This window comes from Papio anubis, chromosome 12, assembly GCF_008728515.1.
Source record: "Papio anubis isolate 15944 chromosome 12, Panubis1.0, whole genome shotgun sequence".
Taxonomy (NCBI): domain Eukaryota; kingdom Metazoa; phylum Chordata; class Mammalia; order Primates; family Cercopithecidae; genus Papio; species Papio anubis.
The window spans coordinates 101,345,485-101,364,398 of record NC_044987.1 but is presented as its reverse complement, the minus strand read 5'-3'; the positions used below and the strand labels follow the sequence as shown (position 1 = coordinate 101,364,398).

Genomic DNA, 18,914 nt, shown 5'->3' with positions numbered 1-18,914 from the left:
GTGTGACTGCTCTGTGCCATGGTCACATAGAGTGACCATGAGGATTAAATGAGGTGGTCTATGTGAAATGCCATGCTGTGCATCTTCAAAGACACAAGTCCCAGTGTTGCCATTTTGAATTTCATTTTTTTTTTTCTGTTTTGTGTCCAGCTTTACTAAAACGTTTGCTTATAATGCGGACCTTTTCTCTTTTAATGTCACAGATGATATTTCCCGTGTCAAACTTTCGGTCCAGACCCATTCAACGGACGACTACATCAATGCCAACTACATGCCTGTAAGTTGGGGGATGGTCTCGCAGCACTGGACGGTTTTGATGAAATCTTCAGAGCGCTTTGCTTCTTTCTGTTTCTTTGAGGTTGACTATGTGTTGTTTCCTATTTTTAGGGCTACCACTCCAAGAAAGATTTTATTGCCACACAAGGACCTTTACCGAACACTTTGAAAGATTTTTGGCGTATGGTTTGGGAGAAAAATGTATATGCCATCATTATGTTGACCAAATGTGTTGAACAGGGAAGAGTAAGTATGTTTTTTGGTTTTTGAAATTTAAAATTACATTAAATTAATTGCTTTTTATTGTGGCAGAAGGGTATCTTAAAAAGCACTTGTTTCTTTGAAAAAAACCTCGAACATTAGCACTTTATTCTTATAAGCTTGTTTTCTGCCTTTTTTTCCCCTTAAGAGAAACGTTTAAAAACATTCTTTAAACAATTTTGTCATTATCTTTTTTGTGTGGGCAAATATCAGTGTCTTCTATTTATTACGTCGTGGCTGGAGTTAGTAAGCAGGAACGGGTTAGTGCCGTGGAAAAATCTCCCAGGCTTAGTGCAAGATGCTGTTGACGGTGTGGCTGTGTCCTTCATTGGCCCCGTGAACACGGACAAGCCCATCATGTCTCTAAGCAACTGGTATCTTCATCTGTGAGAGGAGGGTTTCCATCAGCTCGGTGATTTTCAAACTTAGGTTGAGCACTGAGCCCCCCCGGGTTTTTTTTTTTTTTTTGAGACAGGGTCTCCTCTGTCAGCCAGGCTGGAGTGCAGTGGTGTGATCATGGCTCACTACAGCTTTGAATTTGTGGGCTGCCTCCTGCTTCAACCTCCCGGGTAGCTGGGACTATAGGCGTGCACCACATGCCTGGATAATTTTTCTTGTTTTTAGTGGAGGCAAGGTCTCACTGTGTTGCCCAGGCTGGGTCTCAAACTCCTGACCTCAAGTGACCCTGCTTCCTTGGCCTCCGAAAGTGTTGGGATTATAGGCGTGAGCCATCACACCTGGCCTGGAACCCTTTCTTTAAGCAAAATCTCAGACTTATCCCTGGATAAGCCTCAGCAGCCCCCTCTCTCCTGTAACGCCCTGAAATCCCTCTGCTGCTTCCATCAAAGATTATATATATATATATATATATATATTTTTTTTTTTTTTTTTTTTTTTTTGGAGATGGAGTCTCACTCTGTCGCCAGGCTGGAGTGCTGTCGTGTAATCTTGGCTTTTGCAACCTCTGACTCCCTGGTTCAAGCGATTCTCCTGCCTCAGCCTCCCGAGTAGCTGGGATTATAGGCACCCACCACCATGCACAGCTACTTTTTGTATTTTTAGTAGAGACAGGGTTTCACTGTGTTGGCCAGGATGGTCTCGATCTCCTGACCTTGTGTTCCGCCTGCCTCAGCCTCCCAAAGTGCTGGGATTACAGGCGTGAGCCACCGTGCCTGGCCAAGATTTTTTATAGTAATAAAATTCTGTATTTCCATAAATTGATGTGAAGAGAACTGAAAAACACATGCTAATCTAAAAAATGCTGTGCCTTAGGAATGGGACTTAATGTTGTTTTTTAGTGTATGAGTTGTTTTTTTATGAGTTGTTTATGAGTTTGCTTTATGAGTTGTTTTTTAGTGTAGGTTCATTGTTTGAGGAATAGGAGTTGATTCCTTAAGCCAGTGGATCTCAAACTTTAGCATCCATCAGAATCACCAGGAGGGTGGTTCTACCCTCAGAATTTCTAATTCGGAATTGCATTTCTGCCTGTTTTCAGATGATTCTGCTGCTGTGGCACCAGGGTGCACACTTGGAGTGGTGCTATCCCTGGGATAGTGGGAGCCCATCAGGCATCATTTCTTTTAAAGTTCTATAATTCATTGTAGGCTAGCAGATGTTTATCCAGCCCCTGGTGTATGTAAGGTCCTGTGCTAGGGGCTGGGGATGGAGGAGGGAAAGATAACAGAGCAGTAAGAGATGACGCCCATCCTCATGTTGCTTGTGATAGAGGGTGGGCTCCTTACCCTCTTGTTGAATCAGGAGAATAGGCTATAGTAGAAATAAAAGCGTTTTTTTGTTTTGTTTTGTTTTGGTTTGGTGTTTTGGAGACAAGAGTCTTGCTCTGTCACCCAGGCTGGAGTGCAGTGGCGTGATCTCGGTAACTGCAAGCTCCGCCTCCTGGGTTCACGCTATTCTCCTGCCTTAGCCTCCTGAGTAGCTGGGACTACAGGCGCCCACCACCACGCCCGGCTAATTTTTTTGTGTTTTTAGTAGAGATGGGGTTTCGCCGTGTTAGCCAGGATGGTCTCGATCTCCTGACCTTATGATCCACCCGCCTCAGCCTCCCAAAGTGCTGGGATTACAGGCGTGAGCCACCACGCCCAGCAAAAGTGTTTTTTAAATGAATGTAGATAGGCTGGGTGTGGTGGCTCATAGCTATAATCCCAGCACTTTGGGAGGCCATGGCGGGCAGACCACCTGAGGTCAGGAGTTTGAGACCAGCCTGGCCAATGTGGCGAAACCCATCTGTACTAAAAATACAAAAATTAGCCAGGCGTCGTAGTGCGTGCCTGTAATCCCAGCTACTTGGGAGGCTGAGGCAGGAGAATGGCTTGAACCCGGGAGGCGGAGGTTGCAGTGAGCCGAGATTGCACCACTGCACTCCAGCCTAGGCAACAGAGCAAGACTCTGTCTCAAAAAAAAAAAAAAAAAGAAGAATGCAAATGAATTTTTTAATACTGTTGAGCCCAGGGCCTTATACATGAAGCATTCTTATACATCTATCTGTTAGACAAACAAAAATGACATAATTACATTAATGGAGAATATGAAGATGAATTTAAATGGTGTCTTGTTCATCTAAAATCAAGATTGAAGTGAGTGTTACTGACCCTGGGTGAATGGGGAAGGGAGTGTATTTTCTGCACTAGATTCTCCATATATGTTACTTCTTTCCTGTAACAACCCTGTGAAGTACTACGATTTCATAGATGGGGGAACTGAGCCTTGGAGAGGTTAAGAACTTGCCCACAAGGTAGCAGCAAAAACAAAAATACACCTGGTAAGAGGCTGAGCTGGGACTCAACTCCCTGCCAGTGTGTATTCAGATCCTGGGTCCTTTCTTCGGAACCTGGGTCTTTGAAGAAATACAGATCCCGCAGCCAGAGTCCGAATCTCTGGAGGTAGAACCCAGGCATCTCTTTTTAAACATGACAAGGCCAGGCACAGAGGCTCAGGCCTGTAATCTCAGCACTTTGGGAGGCTGAGGCGGGAGGATCACTTGAGGCCAGGAGTTCAAGAGCAGCCTGGGCAACATGGTGAGATCCCCATCTCTACAAAAATGCAAAATAGCTGGGTGTGGTGGCACATCCCTGTAGTCCAGGCTACTCTGGAGGCTGAGGTGGGAGGATCCCTTGAGCCGGAGAGGTTGAGGCTGCAGTGAGCCATGATCGTGCCACTGTACCCCAGCTTGTATGACAGAGTGAGAGTGTCTCAAACAAACAAAAAAACAAAACCCCAAAACAACTCAGACTTCTCAGGTGAGTCAGATAATCAATTAGCTTTGAAAACTACCAGCAGCAGAGCACACCTTAGAATGCTGAGAGCGTGTGTGTCTGTGTGTCGTCTTTTGCCAAATGGGGATTCAGATATTCTTGGAGAGCAGGCGTTTCCTGGTTATTTCTGTTTACATCTGTCCACCAACTTTATAGAAATCAAAGACCCCAGAATGATTTAATTTTATTTTCTTTACTGGTGTGTGTATTTGTATTGCAACCAATGTATATCTGAAAGCCTTGGGAAAAAGTCCTCCTTTCTTCCAGCTGCCTGGGGTTATGGGAGAGGATGAGGTCAGTGAACAGTTGTGGAGTGGTGACTCTAGGGGCACAGGGAGCTGGATAGGGATGGTGTCCCAGGTCAAGGACCAGCTGCTGCTCTGCTCTAAATCAGTTTTCATGCTGAAAGCTGGGCCTGGTGTAGGCAGATCTGATTTTTAAAGAGAAAATAAGTCTGGATTTTTATGAGGAATTTTAAGAGTTAGCAAGAATTGTAAATTAAAATAAGAAAAACAATTCTGACAGGCGCTGTGGTGTGCCCATAGACCCAGCTACTCGGGAGGCTGAGGCATGAGGATTGCTTGAGTGCAGGAATTGGAGGCAGTAGTGTGCCATAATCTCATTTGTGAATAGCCACTGCACTCCAGCCTGGGCAGCATAGTGAGACCCTGTCTCTAAAAAATAAAACAATTCGAAGAGTCAAACAAAACCCAACTAGAAGGTCTGATTCCGTCTCTGATGCCAGTTTTCAATAGCTAGTCTCCCTTGTGAGGTTTTAGTGATGGCAGATGGCACGATCTGAGTCTTCTTATAAAAATGCAATTTCGTTCTAGACCAAATGTGAGGAGTATTGGCCCTCCAAGCAGGCTCAGGACTATGGAGACATAACTGTGGCAATGACATCAGAAATTGTTCTTCCGGAATGGACCATCAGAGATTTCACAGTGAAAAATGTAAGTAAGAAGTCAGGATCAGTCGAGCTCATGTAATTACCATATGTTAATTTGGGGGTGATACGTTTTAGGTTGATATTAACTCATATGTTTTCCTATGCAGTGAGAAATGTTTTGTTTCCTTCCTTTCAGAACAGAACAATCCATATGCATGTATACTCCAAGGCAACCCCTTGACTTTTCTGGGAAATTTACTTTCTTGGGAATTTCCTAAGTTATTGCTGAATAAAATGAATCTTAAGAGCATGGCTCTGCATCAGGAGCTCTTTCCTTTCTTTCCACTTCCAGGTGACTTGCTCATAGATTTTATAGAAAAAACCATAGCCTTTTGGATTATTTGGTTAGAAATATGGCATCAGGAGCGGCTACTTGCTCTTAGGAGTAATTGATAACAGTTACATTAATAGGATTCCAGGGCTTATGCACATGGCCTCCCTTCCCCTCAAAATTTACAAAAGCCAATCCAATTAAATTGTGCAGGCATTCTAGGAAGTCAAGTTTATGTGCCTTTTTCCTTTTACAAGGATGCTTTGAAAATAGAGGCAGTGCCATGAAGCAGCGTTGGTATCTGTTGATGGGTGTGTGCATTGGCGTAACTCTTTGCTGTTTATATCACAGGCCTAAAAATGTCTGTTCTCTTCGATTTGCTGGCTCGAAGTCTGAGACTATCCTAAGGAAATAATCTGAAATGCAACAAAAGGCTTATTCAGAAAGACGAGTCTCAGCATTATTTATAATAGAGAAGAACTTTGCAAACCATGCAGACATCTAGCTTTTGTAGAATGGATAACTCAACTATGACTCGCCTGCTTATAATATCATTATTCAGTTGTTAGAAATGATGGGCCAGGCGTGGTGGTTCATGCCTGCGAGGATGAGGTGGGAGGATCGCTTGAGCTCAGGTTTGAGACCAGCTTGGGCAACATGCTGAAACCCCGTCTCTACAAAAACAAAGCAAAACAAAACCCGAAAATTAGCCAGGTGTGCTGGCATACACCTGTAGTCCCAGCTACTCGGAAGGCTGAGGTAGGAGGATGGCTTGAGCCCAGGAGGTCGAGGCTGCAGTGATTGTGCCCGCTGTGCTCCAGCCTGGGTGACAAAGCAAGACCCTGTCTCAAAAAAAAAAAATAAAAAATAAAAAAGAAAGAAAGAAAAAAGAAAAACAATGGATGGGTAGACTATATAATTACCATGGGGACATGGTAGGATGTAATGTAAGAGAAACATTCTAGGAGATGAAAATTTATGCATATTATGAGTAGTGCATAAAAGGAAAGCTGGAAAGTAGATTCATTGGAGTTGAATCTTGAATCTTTTGGGTGCGTTTTGGGGTTGATGGGTTAGGGTCTAGTTTATGAGATTATTCTTGAAGATTCCATAAGTCATGGATAAAGTATAGTATATTAAGTACTAATTCTTTACTAATTGCTGTGTCTCAAAGGATCTGGCCTCAATATTTCAGTTCCTCCTCTGGAGATGCCATCAAAGCTGTTACCATTCACTGATCTGGCCACCTAAATAATGCAGCTCACAGTAGTAGAAAAATGTCGTGTTTATTCCTTCCCTTCCCCTTCCCCTTCCCCTTCCCGTTCCCCTTCCCCTTCCCCTTCCCGTTCCCCTTCCCCTTCCCCTTCCCCTTCCCCTTCCCTTCCAGAGTCTCGCTCTGTCATCCAGGCTGGAGTGCAGTAGTGTGATCTCAGCTCACTACAAACTCCGCCTCCCGGGTCCAAATAATTCCCCTGCCTCAGCCTCCTGAGTAGCTGGGACTACAGGTACCTGCCACCACACCCAGCTAATTTTTTTTTGAATTTTTAGTAGAGACGGGGTTTCACCATATTGGCCAGGCTGGTCTTGAACTCCTGACTTGTGATCTGCCTGCCTCGGCCTCCCAGAGTGTTAGGATTACAGGCGTGAGCCACTGTGCTTGGCCTGTCATGCTTATTTCTATAGATTTTGCTCATTTGAACCGACTGGCTTCTCCTTGGTTGCCTCCGCTGCTTGGGGCTTAGCTTTGTGGAGGGGCATTTTGGGTGGAGTCGTCCACATCATTTTTTAAAATTGCTATTACTATGATGATTATTTTTTATTAACTAAACTCCAGACTTTATTCCAATTTCATGTTTTTCCACTAAAGCCTTCTTTTGTTCCAGGAGCTGATCCAGGACACCATATGGCATTTAGTACCATGTTATTTTTTAATTATACAAAATGCATGAATACATTTTCCTTTAGAAAACTGAGAACATTACAGAGCTAATGGTTTCCTTTTGACTACCACCCCTAACCCGAGCCCCTTCGGCCCTCCACAAAGATAATGCTAAGTATAACCCTCCGCACTTCCCCCTCTTCCTCTCCCCCTCCTTCTCCCCTTCCCCACTCCCACTCCCTTTCCCCTCCCCTCTCCCTCTCCCTCCTTTTTTCTTCCCCTTCCCCCACCTCCATCTCTCACAGCTGGTTTCTGACTTCGGATCAGTACTTCTGGTTACATTTGTGAATGTTAACTTTATCTGTGATGAGGTCTTCTAGCACCTCTCCCCTCACTCTATCTTTGTTTCCTGCTGTTTTCCAAATTTTGAATACTGCAGATTTATTGTTCTTATCATGAATATACATTTGAAAAAAAATGAGTGTCAAAGGGCAGCTGTCATAAAGGAGATGGAAATGCCTGCGGCGCGGATGTAGGTCACATGGGTATGGTCATTCCCTGGTATGGGCATAACGAGTACAGCTGAGTCAGGGACAGGACCCGCCCCAGCTGTGGTGGGCTTCTGGGCTTCAAGGTATATGCTTTGGAGTGAGGTAGGGAACCAGTCTGTGTAATAATGAGCTCTATTGTCTTTCAGATGTTGAAATGGATGGTTTTTTGGGGGAGTCCTTTCTCAGCTCTCTCCAATTCTAAATACTTGCATGGTGCTTGCCAGTGACCTGTCACTTTATTCGCTTCTCTAGGGGGCATAGTGAATTATGAGGCCATTCTTGCCCAGAAGGCACTGATTATCATGGTGTATTTGAGTAAATTATTTTTGGTTTTATGGTCAGTGACATTCCCAGGGGGGCTCGGGGATGGGGCTCATGAAGTTCTAAGGAGGTGAGTTCATTATTGACAGGCAGCTGTGTCAGGAAGGGAAGGATCTGAACGCAGAACTGGAGGATAAGGGACTTCTGTTGCATCTAAAATCAGTGTGGGGGAAATGACTTCACTTCTCTGAATCGCTGCTGCCTTATCTTTAAACGGGGATAATAAACTCTCCTTCTTGGGCATATTGTGAGGGTTTGATGAGCAAGCACTTTATCAGCTGCTGTGCAAATGTGAAGTTTCATTTTTAGTCATTACAACTCCCGGTTACTACTCAGGCTGTGCTTGATTTCCCCTGCCTTTTTGATGTTGTTAGGCGGCCTTTCTGTCTGGATCTAACTCATTTTCTGGGCTTTTAGATCCAGACAAGTGAAAGTCACCCTCTGAGACAGTTCCATTTCACCTCCTGGCCAGACCATGGTGTTCCGGACACCACTGACCTGCTCATCAACTTCCGGTACCTCGTTCGTGACTACATGAAGCAGAGTCCTCCCGAATCGCCGATTCTGGTGCATTGCAGGTATGCAGATGGCACGTCATGTGCGACAGATTTCCAATGTTATTATATATTTATCAGCACTTTACATAAGCAAAGCCTAAGAGGGAATGTAATAGGCATGTACGAATTCAGGAAAGGGTTTGGATAAGCAACCATGGACTTACTCCCTAAAACCTGAACTTCCAAAACAGGGGTTGGCAAACTGTAACCCATGGATCAAATCTGGTCAGCTGCTGTTTTTGTAAACAACATTTTCTAGGAACACAGCATGCCCATTTATTTATATATTGTTTATGGTTGCTTTTCTGCTACAACGGCAGAAAGAGACCATATGGTTTGCAGAGCTTAAGATGTTTACTCTCTGGCCCTTTACTGAAAAAGTTTGCCAACGCCTAACAAGAAGTTAGTTTGGAAGCTAAAGGAATTAATTTAGGACAGAAGACAGGAGGGGCTCTGTTGCCCAGTGGGGAATAAATCGATGAAACATGCCATCCTAGGTTATGGTGGCAACTTGAATGGGACTGAGATTGAAGAAGCTCGAGCAAGGGGTTGTATATGTGGCATTTGACTCAAATGTGAGTTTGGGACTTAGGCCCCAGTCCCAAGCTAGTGCTGTCTGACTTGCTGAGGCTTCACCTGAGCAAATGTGTACTGATCCTGCACATTGCCCTCAAAGTGTGACAGTGAAGGAAAGCAAGATGTATGTACAAATGAGGAACTCTAAGAGGCTTGCAGTTGAGGAAACCCACTGTAATAGGCTTATTTCTCTTTTCTCTCAGTGCTGGGGTCGGAAGGACGGGCACTTTCATTGCCATTGATCGTCTCATCTACCAGATAGAGAATGAGAACACCGTGGATGTGTATGGGATTGTGTATGACCTTCGAATGCATAGGCCTTTAATGGTGCAGACAGAGGTGAGGTCAAGATCTGTATTTGACATTCCACCCTTCCCCTCTTTTTTGTTTTTGAGATGGAGTCTCGCTCTGTCGCCCAGGCTGGGGTGCAGTGACGTGATCTCGTCTCACTGCAACCTCTGCCTCCTGGGTTCAAGCGATTCTCCTGCCTCCGCCTCCCAAGTAGCTGGGATTTCAGGCGTGCACACCATGCCCAGCTATATTTTTGTATTTTTAGTAGAGACGGGGTTTCTCCATGTTGGCCAGGGTAGTCTCGAACTCCTGACGTCAAGTGATCTGCCTGCCTTAGCCTCCCGAAGTGCTGGAATTACAGGCGTGAGCCACTGCGCCTGGCCCTTTCCCTCCATTTTTAAAAGGTTGCATTGTATCATGCACTCGTGTTAAAATATGTCACCCTTCCAGATCTTTCTGGCTCTTGGCTGTGAACTAACACTGGATTTCTTTGCAGACTCTAAGCTGACTTGGAATTAAGTTACCCAGTACAAGTGACAGTAGTACTGATGTCAGTAATGGAACTACAACCAGAGATAGTGTCAGGATTCTTTACCTTGCTGCCTCTGACTCATTAAATAATCTTGGGACATCTTTGAACTTTGGCTTCTGGGTTTTAAACTCATAAAACTGGTATTTTCCATTCTTTGTTTCTAAGATCTAACCATCTTTAAAATAAGCTAAGGAAACAAACTCATCAAACATTAATGATGTGACATATCATAATGCCGCTTAAATGTTAATACAGCAATTTATCCTCACTCAGACTTGTACATTTAAAAGAATATCAATTATCATAGCTACAGAAGGGTGGCTGACCAGTGAAGAAAAGGAATGCTTAATATCTACGGTATAATTTCTGTACTACTGTTGGATTTGGTTTTACCCAAAATGTTACTGAGAAGCAGTGTTTTTGAGGCATGTTTTCAACAGAGAACATATTGCAAAGTTGCTTTCCTCAAAGGGGTGAATGTTCCTTGACCAGGATGAGAGCAGAATATTAATTTTGTATCAGGCTATCGTCCTGTACCGATTTAGAACTCTATGAATATATGCTGTGTTTTTGAGTCTAGCAGGGAATGTTCTAGATGCCTGGGTACATTGTGTGCTCTGGGGTGAGCTTGATGGTTGTTGTGGAAAGAGTGAAATTCACCTCCTGTGTTGGTCAAAAGACAGATTGTCTTTTTTCTGCTATGATTATATAAAGTAGTATTTCTCAATCTTTTATCCTTTTTTGAGAAACACAGAACTCTTATCCCTGCTACTAGAGTCTAATCTTTTTTATATTTTCAAAACAATACTTATTCATATGAAAGCATTTGACAACATATTTCTCTCTCTCTCTCTTTTTATTTTTATTTTTGAGACGGATTCTTGCTCTGTCACCGGGCTGGAGTGCAGTGGTGTGATCTTGGCTCACTGCAGCCTCTGCCTCCTGGGTTCAAGCGATTCCTCTGCCTCAGCCTCCCGAGTAGCTGGGACTACAGGCGCGTGCCACCACACCTGGCTAATTTTTTTTGTATTTTAGTAGAGACGGGGTTTCACCATGTTGGCCAGGCTGGTCTTGATCTCCTGACCTCGTGATCCGCCTTCCTCGGCCCCTCAGAGTGCTGGGATTATAGGCATGAGCCACCGTGCCCGGCCTCAATATATTTTTCTCTTACTCTTCCTTTCCCAGTCCTGCTTCCTGGAGGTAGCCGATGTTTATAGTTTGGTGTCCATCTTTATAAGGCTCTTGACGTACATCTGTAAACACACACACACACACACACACAGACACACACACACACACACAAACACACACACACACAGACACACACACACAGACACACACACACACACACAGACACACAGCACTTTGAAAAAATTGGATCCGTTTTTTTTTTTTTGAGATGGAGTCTCGCTCTGTCACCCAGGCTGGAGTGCAGTGGCACCATCTCGGCTCACTGTAACCTCCACCTCCTGGGTTCCAGCGATTCTCCTGCCTCAGCCTCCTGAGTAGCTGGGATTACAGGCATGTACCACCATGCCCAGCAAATTTTTGTATTTTTAGTAGAGACAGGGTTTCACCATGTTGGCCAGGCTGATCTCGAACTCCTAACCTGAGCCGATCTACCTGCCTCGGCCTCCCAAAGTGCTGGGATTATGGGCATGAGCCACCACGCCCGGCCAGATCCTGTTTTATATATGTTGCTTCTCTGTGTTTTTTTTTCCTCCTCTTACAGTATCATGGATATTTTTCTGTGTCAGCTTATACCCCCATTTCCCCTTTTTTTCATCACTACCCGCAGATTCTGATATACTTGCCTGAAGGGTAGTCCTCGTCCAGCTCCACCTGATCATCTCCTTTTAACCTCGCTCCTCGGTTGGGCATAACAGTTGATTCTTACCCTGCACAGCCTCACTAGCCAAGGCCATCTTGTTGGACATTTGATTGTTCGAATGTGCGTGTGCCTTCTTTCCTCTACATTTCCTCCTTCCGGTGCCCTTCCCCGAGACTGTGGCATTTCTCCTTGGGGAGGGGAGGTGTGGCGTGTGCTCTTCTGGTTGAGAATCTTCGACGATGGACATCTTGCTTCTGTGATTTCAGATTTCACTGCAGTGCTGTTATGTCTCAAAACACGTTCACCTGAACCGTTTGCTGTTGGGTGGATGGGGTTTGGGAGTGGCGCCGGGGAATTACCTGTTTGAAAATAATTTTGGGTGCTCATTTCTGGGACCCGTGTTCATTTTCTGTCTCTCTCTTTCCTTTTTCTATCAGGACCAGTATGTTTTCCTCAATCAGTGTGTTTTGGATATTGTCAGATCCCAGAAAGACTCCAAAGTAGATCTCATCTACCAGAACACAACTGCAATGACAATCTATGAAAACCTGGCGCCCGTGACCACGTTCGGAAAGACCAATGGTTACATCGCCTAATTCCAAAGGAGAAACCTTTCTGGAGTGAACCAGACCGTCGCACCCACAGCGAAGGCACAGGCCCCGATGTCGACATGTTTTTATATGTCTAATATCTTAATTCTTTGTTCTGTTTTGTGAGAACTAATTTTGAGGGCATGAAGCTGCACGTGACAGATGACAAATTGGGGCTGTCGGGGGCTGTGGATGGGTGGGGAGCAAATCACCTGCATTCCTGATGACCAATGGGATGAGGTCACTTTTCTTTTTTTTTTTTTCCCCCCCTTGAGGATTGTGGAAAACCAGGAAAAGGGAGCTATGATTTTTTTTCCAAAACAATTTCTTTTTTAAAAAAGACTATTTTATATGGTTCACATGCTAAAGCCAGGATTGTGTTGGGTTGAATATATTTTAAGTATCAGAGGTCTATTTTTACCTACTGTATCTTGGAATCTAGCCGATGGAAAATACCTAATTGTGGATGATGGTTGCGCAGGGAGGGGTACGTGGCGCCTCTTCCGAATGAGTTTTCTATTTGAACATGTGCCTTTTCTGAATTATGCTTCCACAGGCAAAACTCAGTAGAGATCTATATTTTTGTACTGAATCTCATAATTGGAATATACGGAATATTTAAACAGTAGTTTAGCATCAGAGGTTTGCCTCCTCTGTAACATTTCTGTTCTCATTTGATCAGGGGAGGCCTCTTTGCCCTGACCCCACGTCCCCTGCCCCCTGTACATTTGTGCTCCATTTTTTCTTCCTTTTTCCCTCCCAGTTTTCTCCAAAGACTCTTCTGTTGGCAACATTTTCAGCCCATTGGTTGGGTGAGAATGGCGACTCAAATATCACCTTGAGAATTTCTGTGGGTGGGAATGGGAGAAGCAGAGGAATCCTACAGTGACAGAAATCCTTTTCCTGTCCCTGTATTATCCTTTTTCTCATGTCTGTATTTGGTATGAAGGATTATTTAAAGGTGCAATATGTGACTTAGTGATTCATGATGTTCTAGGTTTTTAGTAACGTTTTACTCAGGTTGGCATTTTAAGTGTCTGTGTCCGTGTGTATGTGTGTGTGTATGTTCAGAAGCGTGGCAATCTGTGAACACTTCAGCGTGAATTCAGCATCAGATTAATCCCTCCTTCCCCGAAGTCCACTGGCTTTTGTCTCTCTCTGCCGTGACACATATCGGAATCTACTGTATATATATATATATATATACTAAGCTCTTAAAAACAGTCATTCCTATGAATTGAGGTGTACAAAGTTTGAATTTGTATCAAAGATGTAATTATTATTTTTAAAACCTCTTTTCACTATACTGCTGCTGTAATTACTTTGATTTTTAAAATGTAGATTAATTTTTTTTTTTGCTTCAGGTGTGTGTCCACCAAGAATTTCAGAATTTATGTGGATTTATTTTATTGGTACATAATCTGTAAACTTCTTAAGGCATTAACATGAAAAGATTTTTTTCTTCTTTTTTATTTTATATTGTGGCTCAGGTTATATTTTGAAGAAGTTTTGAGTTTAACCTCCAATAGGCAATGAAGTTGACAAGGTTTTATGAAGGAATAACCAAGTCCCTGGAGTCCTGTGGCTGTTTCCACAGTAATGCGTCCTGCTGTAAACAGGACAGGTGTGTCCTGTTGAGAATGGGAGCGGGCTCTTCCAGCCTCCTGGTCCCTCCTGACTCTGCCACGCCCCTCACCTCACTGGCACTTTGATAACTGACTGGACGTGTTAATGGGTCTTTTAGGGTTCTAAAGGGTGAACCACACTTTTTAACACCCTGGCTGTAGTTCAGAGGGTTAGTGCTGTATGCCTTTTATTTCCCTTTCCCTTTGAGGTACTGAAAGGATGAAAAGGTGGTGTCATGTTTTGGGGAGAATCTTACTTCTCAAATGGAAATTGCACTTTTTGCTGAATCCTTTGCATTTTTTTTGGTAGTAAGCAGTTCATTGAGTATCGGGTCCTCAAAGGAATGAGTTAGCCAGGCTAGGGCGGGCCCTCTTGACCTAACTTCAGAGGGGGCCTTGGCTCAGTAGGTGTGAATCAGGGAAGCCACGCTGTCCTTGGGGCGTTGCATGAAGCTGGGCGTGGGCGGATTCCTCCCACACCTTCACACCCGCCTGCCTCCAACTCATGCAGATCTCGGAGCAGTCGGTACTTCATTCATAGGTCCCTGTTCAGGCAGCAGTTCTGTGGGCTGTGGTCCTCTCCCCTCCAATGTGTCTGAAACCATTGTGATGGCTGGCAAATCCCAGGGAGCTCCTGAGCTCTGCTCTGCCCACATCACTGCCACCGGGAAGTCAGAGGAAGGGACTTGTTGCTAAAAAATCCTTTAAAAGATTAAATCCTTTAAAAGATTAAAGCAACATAATTGTAAACACATTGTATAAAAATGCAAAACACAGTAACCCTCTTTCCTTCCGCCTGGTGTGGGCTTGGGAAATGGGCAAGCGGCCCCAGCGATCACGGGAGGAACTCTTGCGGCGGAGCGGTCTGGGATTCCAAATGGGCAGGTCACACGAAGGTCACGATGCTTCTCTGCATCCTGAAAAGGGCTGGGGACAGGGCCAGTGGGGGTGGTAAGGGTATTTATAGCACAGTGCTTGAAAAGGGAAGATTCATGTGTAACTATAAAGGACACACAGGCTGGGGGTTGGTCAGAGGCAAGAGGAGGGTGCCTCCGAGCTGCCTCAACCCCTCCCAGGAACAATGAGCTCAAATTGGAAGAGTCCAATGGAATCGGGGGGATGGTGTGAGCGGCCCTGCTCAGTCTTTGACAGTTGCATACAGAAAAGCAGCTGGTGTGGGTTTCGGTGTCAATGGAAGGGCCAAAGTTAGGTGGCCGGCTCGTTTGGGGGATTCGGGCCATTGATAGCATCTCCCGGAAACCACCACTTTTTTGCCTCCGAAGTCGAATCTAGTGATGATCTCGGCACCAGCAGGAAATGACATTTGGTGTCTGCCCACCGCGGCCATACTGTGACCTCCAGCCAGAGTTCCGCCGAATTGACTCCACTGGATTTGTGCTTTCTTGAGTCAGAGGCTCCCTGGGGTTAGGGATGGAGGGGCGGGGTCAGCGTTGCAGCCGATCGCGTTTGTTTTTCATCTGGGATGAAAAAGCCTGGTTCTCTTTTGAAATGCTTGATTGTACTTACTGAGCTAAACAAGCCTCGGTGACTGTGGTTGATTTGCCTCAAAAGTCTTTAAGTTCTGGGTTTGCAGACTACTGTGTAGCAGCTGTGTGTTTAACATACTGTAGCTTTTTCTCCCTTGGGGACACATATGAATAGGATGTGTTGATGTGGACTCTAAACTGTAATTTTCTTGTAACTATTTTGGAATGATGCATATTTCTAATGTTTGTTATACTTGTACAGAGTATTGCTGTTGGTTGCTTTTTTTTTTTTAAGGAAAAAATGGCCTGAAAACATTTTTTTAAAGACTTACAAATACCAAATATAAAAAAGTCAATGCATTATGCCTTTGCTTCTTTCTTTCTTCTTCTTCTTTTTTTTTCCTTCTTACAATGTACCAAGCAGTTTACTGGCCTGCATTTTACTTGGGCATCCTTAACAAAAACATTTCTCTTTGGGATTTCCAGATTGTTTTAGTTTTCTAGGGCTGTTGGAACAAGTACCACCAACTGGTAGTTTAAACAACAGAGATTTTCTTCCTACAATTTTGGTGGCTGAGATCCAGGTGTGGGTAGGGTTGGTTTCCTGTGAGGCCTGTTTTTTTTTTTTGGAGACAGAGTCTCACTCTGTTGCCCAGAGTGAGTGCAGAGGCATGATCTTGGCTCACTGCAACCTCTGCCTCCCGGGTTCAAGTGGTTCTCCTGCCCCACCCTCCAGGGGCCTCTCTTTTTGGCTTACAGATGGCTGTCTTCTCCCCGTGCCTTCACATGGTCTTCCCTCTGCGTGTCTGTGTCCTAATCTCCTTTTTTTTTTTTTTGAGACAGAGTCTTGTTCTGTTGTCCAGGCTGGAGTGCAGTGGCACGATCTCAGCTCACTGCAACCTCTGCCTCCTGGGCTCAAGCGATTCTCCTGCCTCAGCCTCCCGAGTAGCTGGGACTACAGGCGCCCATCACCACGCCCAGCTAATTTTTTTGTATTTTTAATAGAGATGGGGTTTCACCATGTTGGTCAGGCTGGTGTCGAACTCCTGACCTCGTGATCCGCCTGCCTTGTCCTCCCAAAGTGCTGGGATTACAGGCGTGAGCCACCGCTCCCGGCCAATCTCCTTATAAGGACACAAATCATACTGGATCAGGGCCTACCCTATTTACCTAATTTTACCTTAATTACCTCTTCAAAGACACTCTCTTCAAATGTAGTCAAATTCTGTTGTACTGGGAGTTGGGACTTGACCATATGAGTTTTGGAGGGGACCTAGTTCAGCCTGTAACACATATTCAGGGCAATTTAGTGAAGAGAAGGCTTGGAAAAAGTGGTTGTGCATCTTAAGATTGTGTGTGTTCCCAGAAGGTTGGAGGTATGAGTCTGCAGGTGGATGGATACCCAGTTGGTGGGGGATACGCAGGTCCCCTGGGATTTTTAGAGGGCTTTCATTGGTGGATGCAAGGAATCCTAGAATTGCTGGGATACTGTGGCAATTAGGGTAGTTCTAATTTCATGCCTGTCTCTCTCATATGCGGATGCAAACTCTCAAACAGACTAAGAGTGCCAGGTGCGGTGGCTCATGCCTGTAATCCCAGGACTTTGGGAGGCTGAGCTGGGTGGATCACTTGAGGTCAGGAGTTTGAGACCAGCCTGGCCAACAGGGTGAAACCCCGTTTCTAGTAAAAATACAAAAATTAGCCGAGCGTGGTGGCGGGCGCCTCTAATCCCAGCTACTTGGCAGGCTGAGGCAGGAGAATTGCTTGAACCCGGGAGGTGGAGGTTGCAGTGAACTGAGATCGCACCACTGCAGCCTGGGCAGCAGAGCGAGACTCTGTCTTGGAAAAAAAAAAAACAAAACAGAAAAAAAACCAGACTAAGAGGATTTTGTTGTGAGATCTCTTTTGTGAGACAAATTCATGCATTCATTCAATTGTGATTTACTGAGTTCCTATCCTTTACCAGGCACTGTACCTCAGTGGCTGAGGGTTCAGTGGTGAACAAGACAGACAAAAATCTCTGTCTTCATGGAGTTTACATGCCGATAAAGGGAGACAGACAAGCAGTACATGTAAGTCAAATCTTGAGCATGTTAGAGGATGAAAACGTGAAGAAAAATGGCATTTCCTGTCCTGATGCACCAACTCATCAGTCTCACGCAGGCAGTGCAGTTATACCCTGTCAGGATGAAGGATCTTCTGCAACACGCCCTCCAAACAACCCCTGCTTTGGGGGAAGATGAGAGCGAGACAGTTTGGACAGCAGCAGTGCACACCTCATAGGCCTGCCAGAGACAGAGTGGAATGGAGATGAAGTCCCGCCCTTGAGGAGAGCCTCAAGGGAGCGGCTGGGGCCTGGGAGATGCAGATGCCAAATGAATGCCAGGAACTACTAGAGGAGGTTTAAAGGAAGAGGTAACGGGCCCAGAGAATTATGAGTGGGTGACTTTTAGTGTTGAGATAAAGCGGGGCAGGTACAGGGCAGGAGACTACAGGCTTTGCTTGGAGAATGGCCAGGCTTCAGGTGATTGGAATCTGAGGAGCGTGTGGGTGGGGGTGAGTGAGGTGAGTTGAGGTTGATAACTGTGGAAGGTGAATGTGCTCTAGGACTGTCTGTGTGGTTGGCTGAAACTGTCTCACCTTTTAAACACTGTGTGTGTGTGTATGTGTGCACATACACAGGTGTACGTATTGTCAACATTAAATAACAGACTGGCTGCAGTGGCTCACACCTGTAATCTCAGCACTTTGGGAGGCTGAGGCAGGCAGATCACCTAAGGTCAGGAGTTCCAGACCAGCCTGGCTGACATGGCGAAACCCTGTCTCTACTAAAAATACAAAAATTAGCCAGGCATGGTGGGGGGCGGGGGGCGCCTGTAATCCCAGCTACTCAGCAGGCCGAGGCAGGAGAATTGCTTGAACCCGGGAGGTAGAGGTTGCAGTGAGCTGAGATCATGCCACTACACTCCAGCCTGGATGACAGAGGGAAAAAAGTAATAATAATAATAAAAAAAGTCTATTTCTTAACACAAGCAATTATAAACATAACCTGGAGGTATCTATCATGTGAAATAAAACAGCAAATTTTACCTATATCTGTGTTCTAGAGGCCTCCACTGAAGAGTATGGTATCGTTAGCTCTCCTGGGCTTTCTGCTTAGGAACAGCGCTTGGGCTGGGGATAAAGTATCCATCATCTTCCTGTTTTGATTGAGACCAAAGTTGTCCCAGAACTTTTCTGCCCACACTGGTGGTTTAGAGGAGGCAGGGAGACACTGTATTGTGGACCCGTTATCCACATACTAAAAAAAATAACCAAACGAGGCTACCCTGCAAAATAGCACAACATTCTCTGCCCCTAGCACTTAGTTTGATAAAAACTGCCTTACCCAGGTATAGCCTAGGAACTGAGATATCGTGGGAAAGAAAAACCAGATGATCACCTGTGGTCTTATAAAGTGTAAAGCTTAAGTGAGAAAAACAATTAATAGAACTATAAGCAGAGAACAATCCCATTAAGAAATAAGTGTATAGAAGAAAAGAAACACAACTCTAGAATAATATAATAGTGGGATTAGGAGTGGATTTTTTAAATTTTCACCTGTTTATAGTTTCTAATTTCTCCCAATGAATATGGAGTACTTAT

At 44.8% G+C, this 18,914-nt stretch overlaps 1 protein-coding gene across 3 annotated transcripts in view; it reads left to right on the top strand.

Annotated features, from left to right (window-relative positions):
• PTPRJ (protein tyrosine phosphatase receptor type J) overlaps positions 1-14,110 on the top strand; it is a 72,418-nt gene extending 58,308 nt beyond the window's left edge. For 2 of the 3 annotated variants that reach the window (XM_031653426.1, XM_009186067.4), the window contains 6 exons: positions 204-277; positions 388-522; positions 4,643-4,762; positions 8,198-8,358; positions 9,117-9,252; positions 12,005-14,110. In XM_031653426.1, coding sequence (XP_031509286.1) covers positions 204-277; positions 388-522; positions 4,643-4,762; positions 8,198-8,358; positions 9,117-9,252; positions 12,005-12,163 — 785 coding nt within the window. In that variant the 3' untranslated portion in view covers positions 12,164-14,110. Of the gene's footprint in view, positions 1-203; positions 278-387; positions 523-4,642; positions 4,763-4,894; positions 5,703-8,197; positions 8,359-9,116; positions 9,253-12,004 lie in introns of those variants that run through there. The other variant, XM_031653427.1, reaches the window with a different exon arrangement.
• The last annotated feature ends 4,804 nt before the right edge of the window (positions 14,111-18,914 follow it).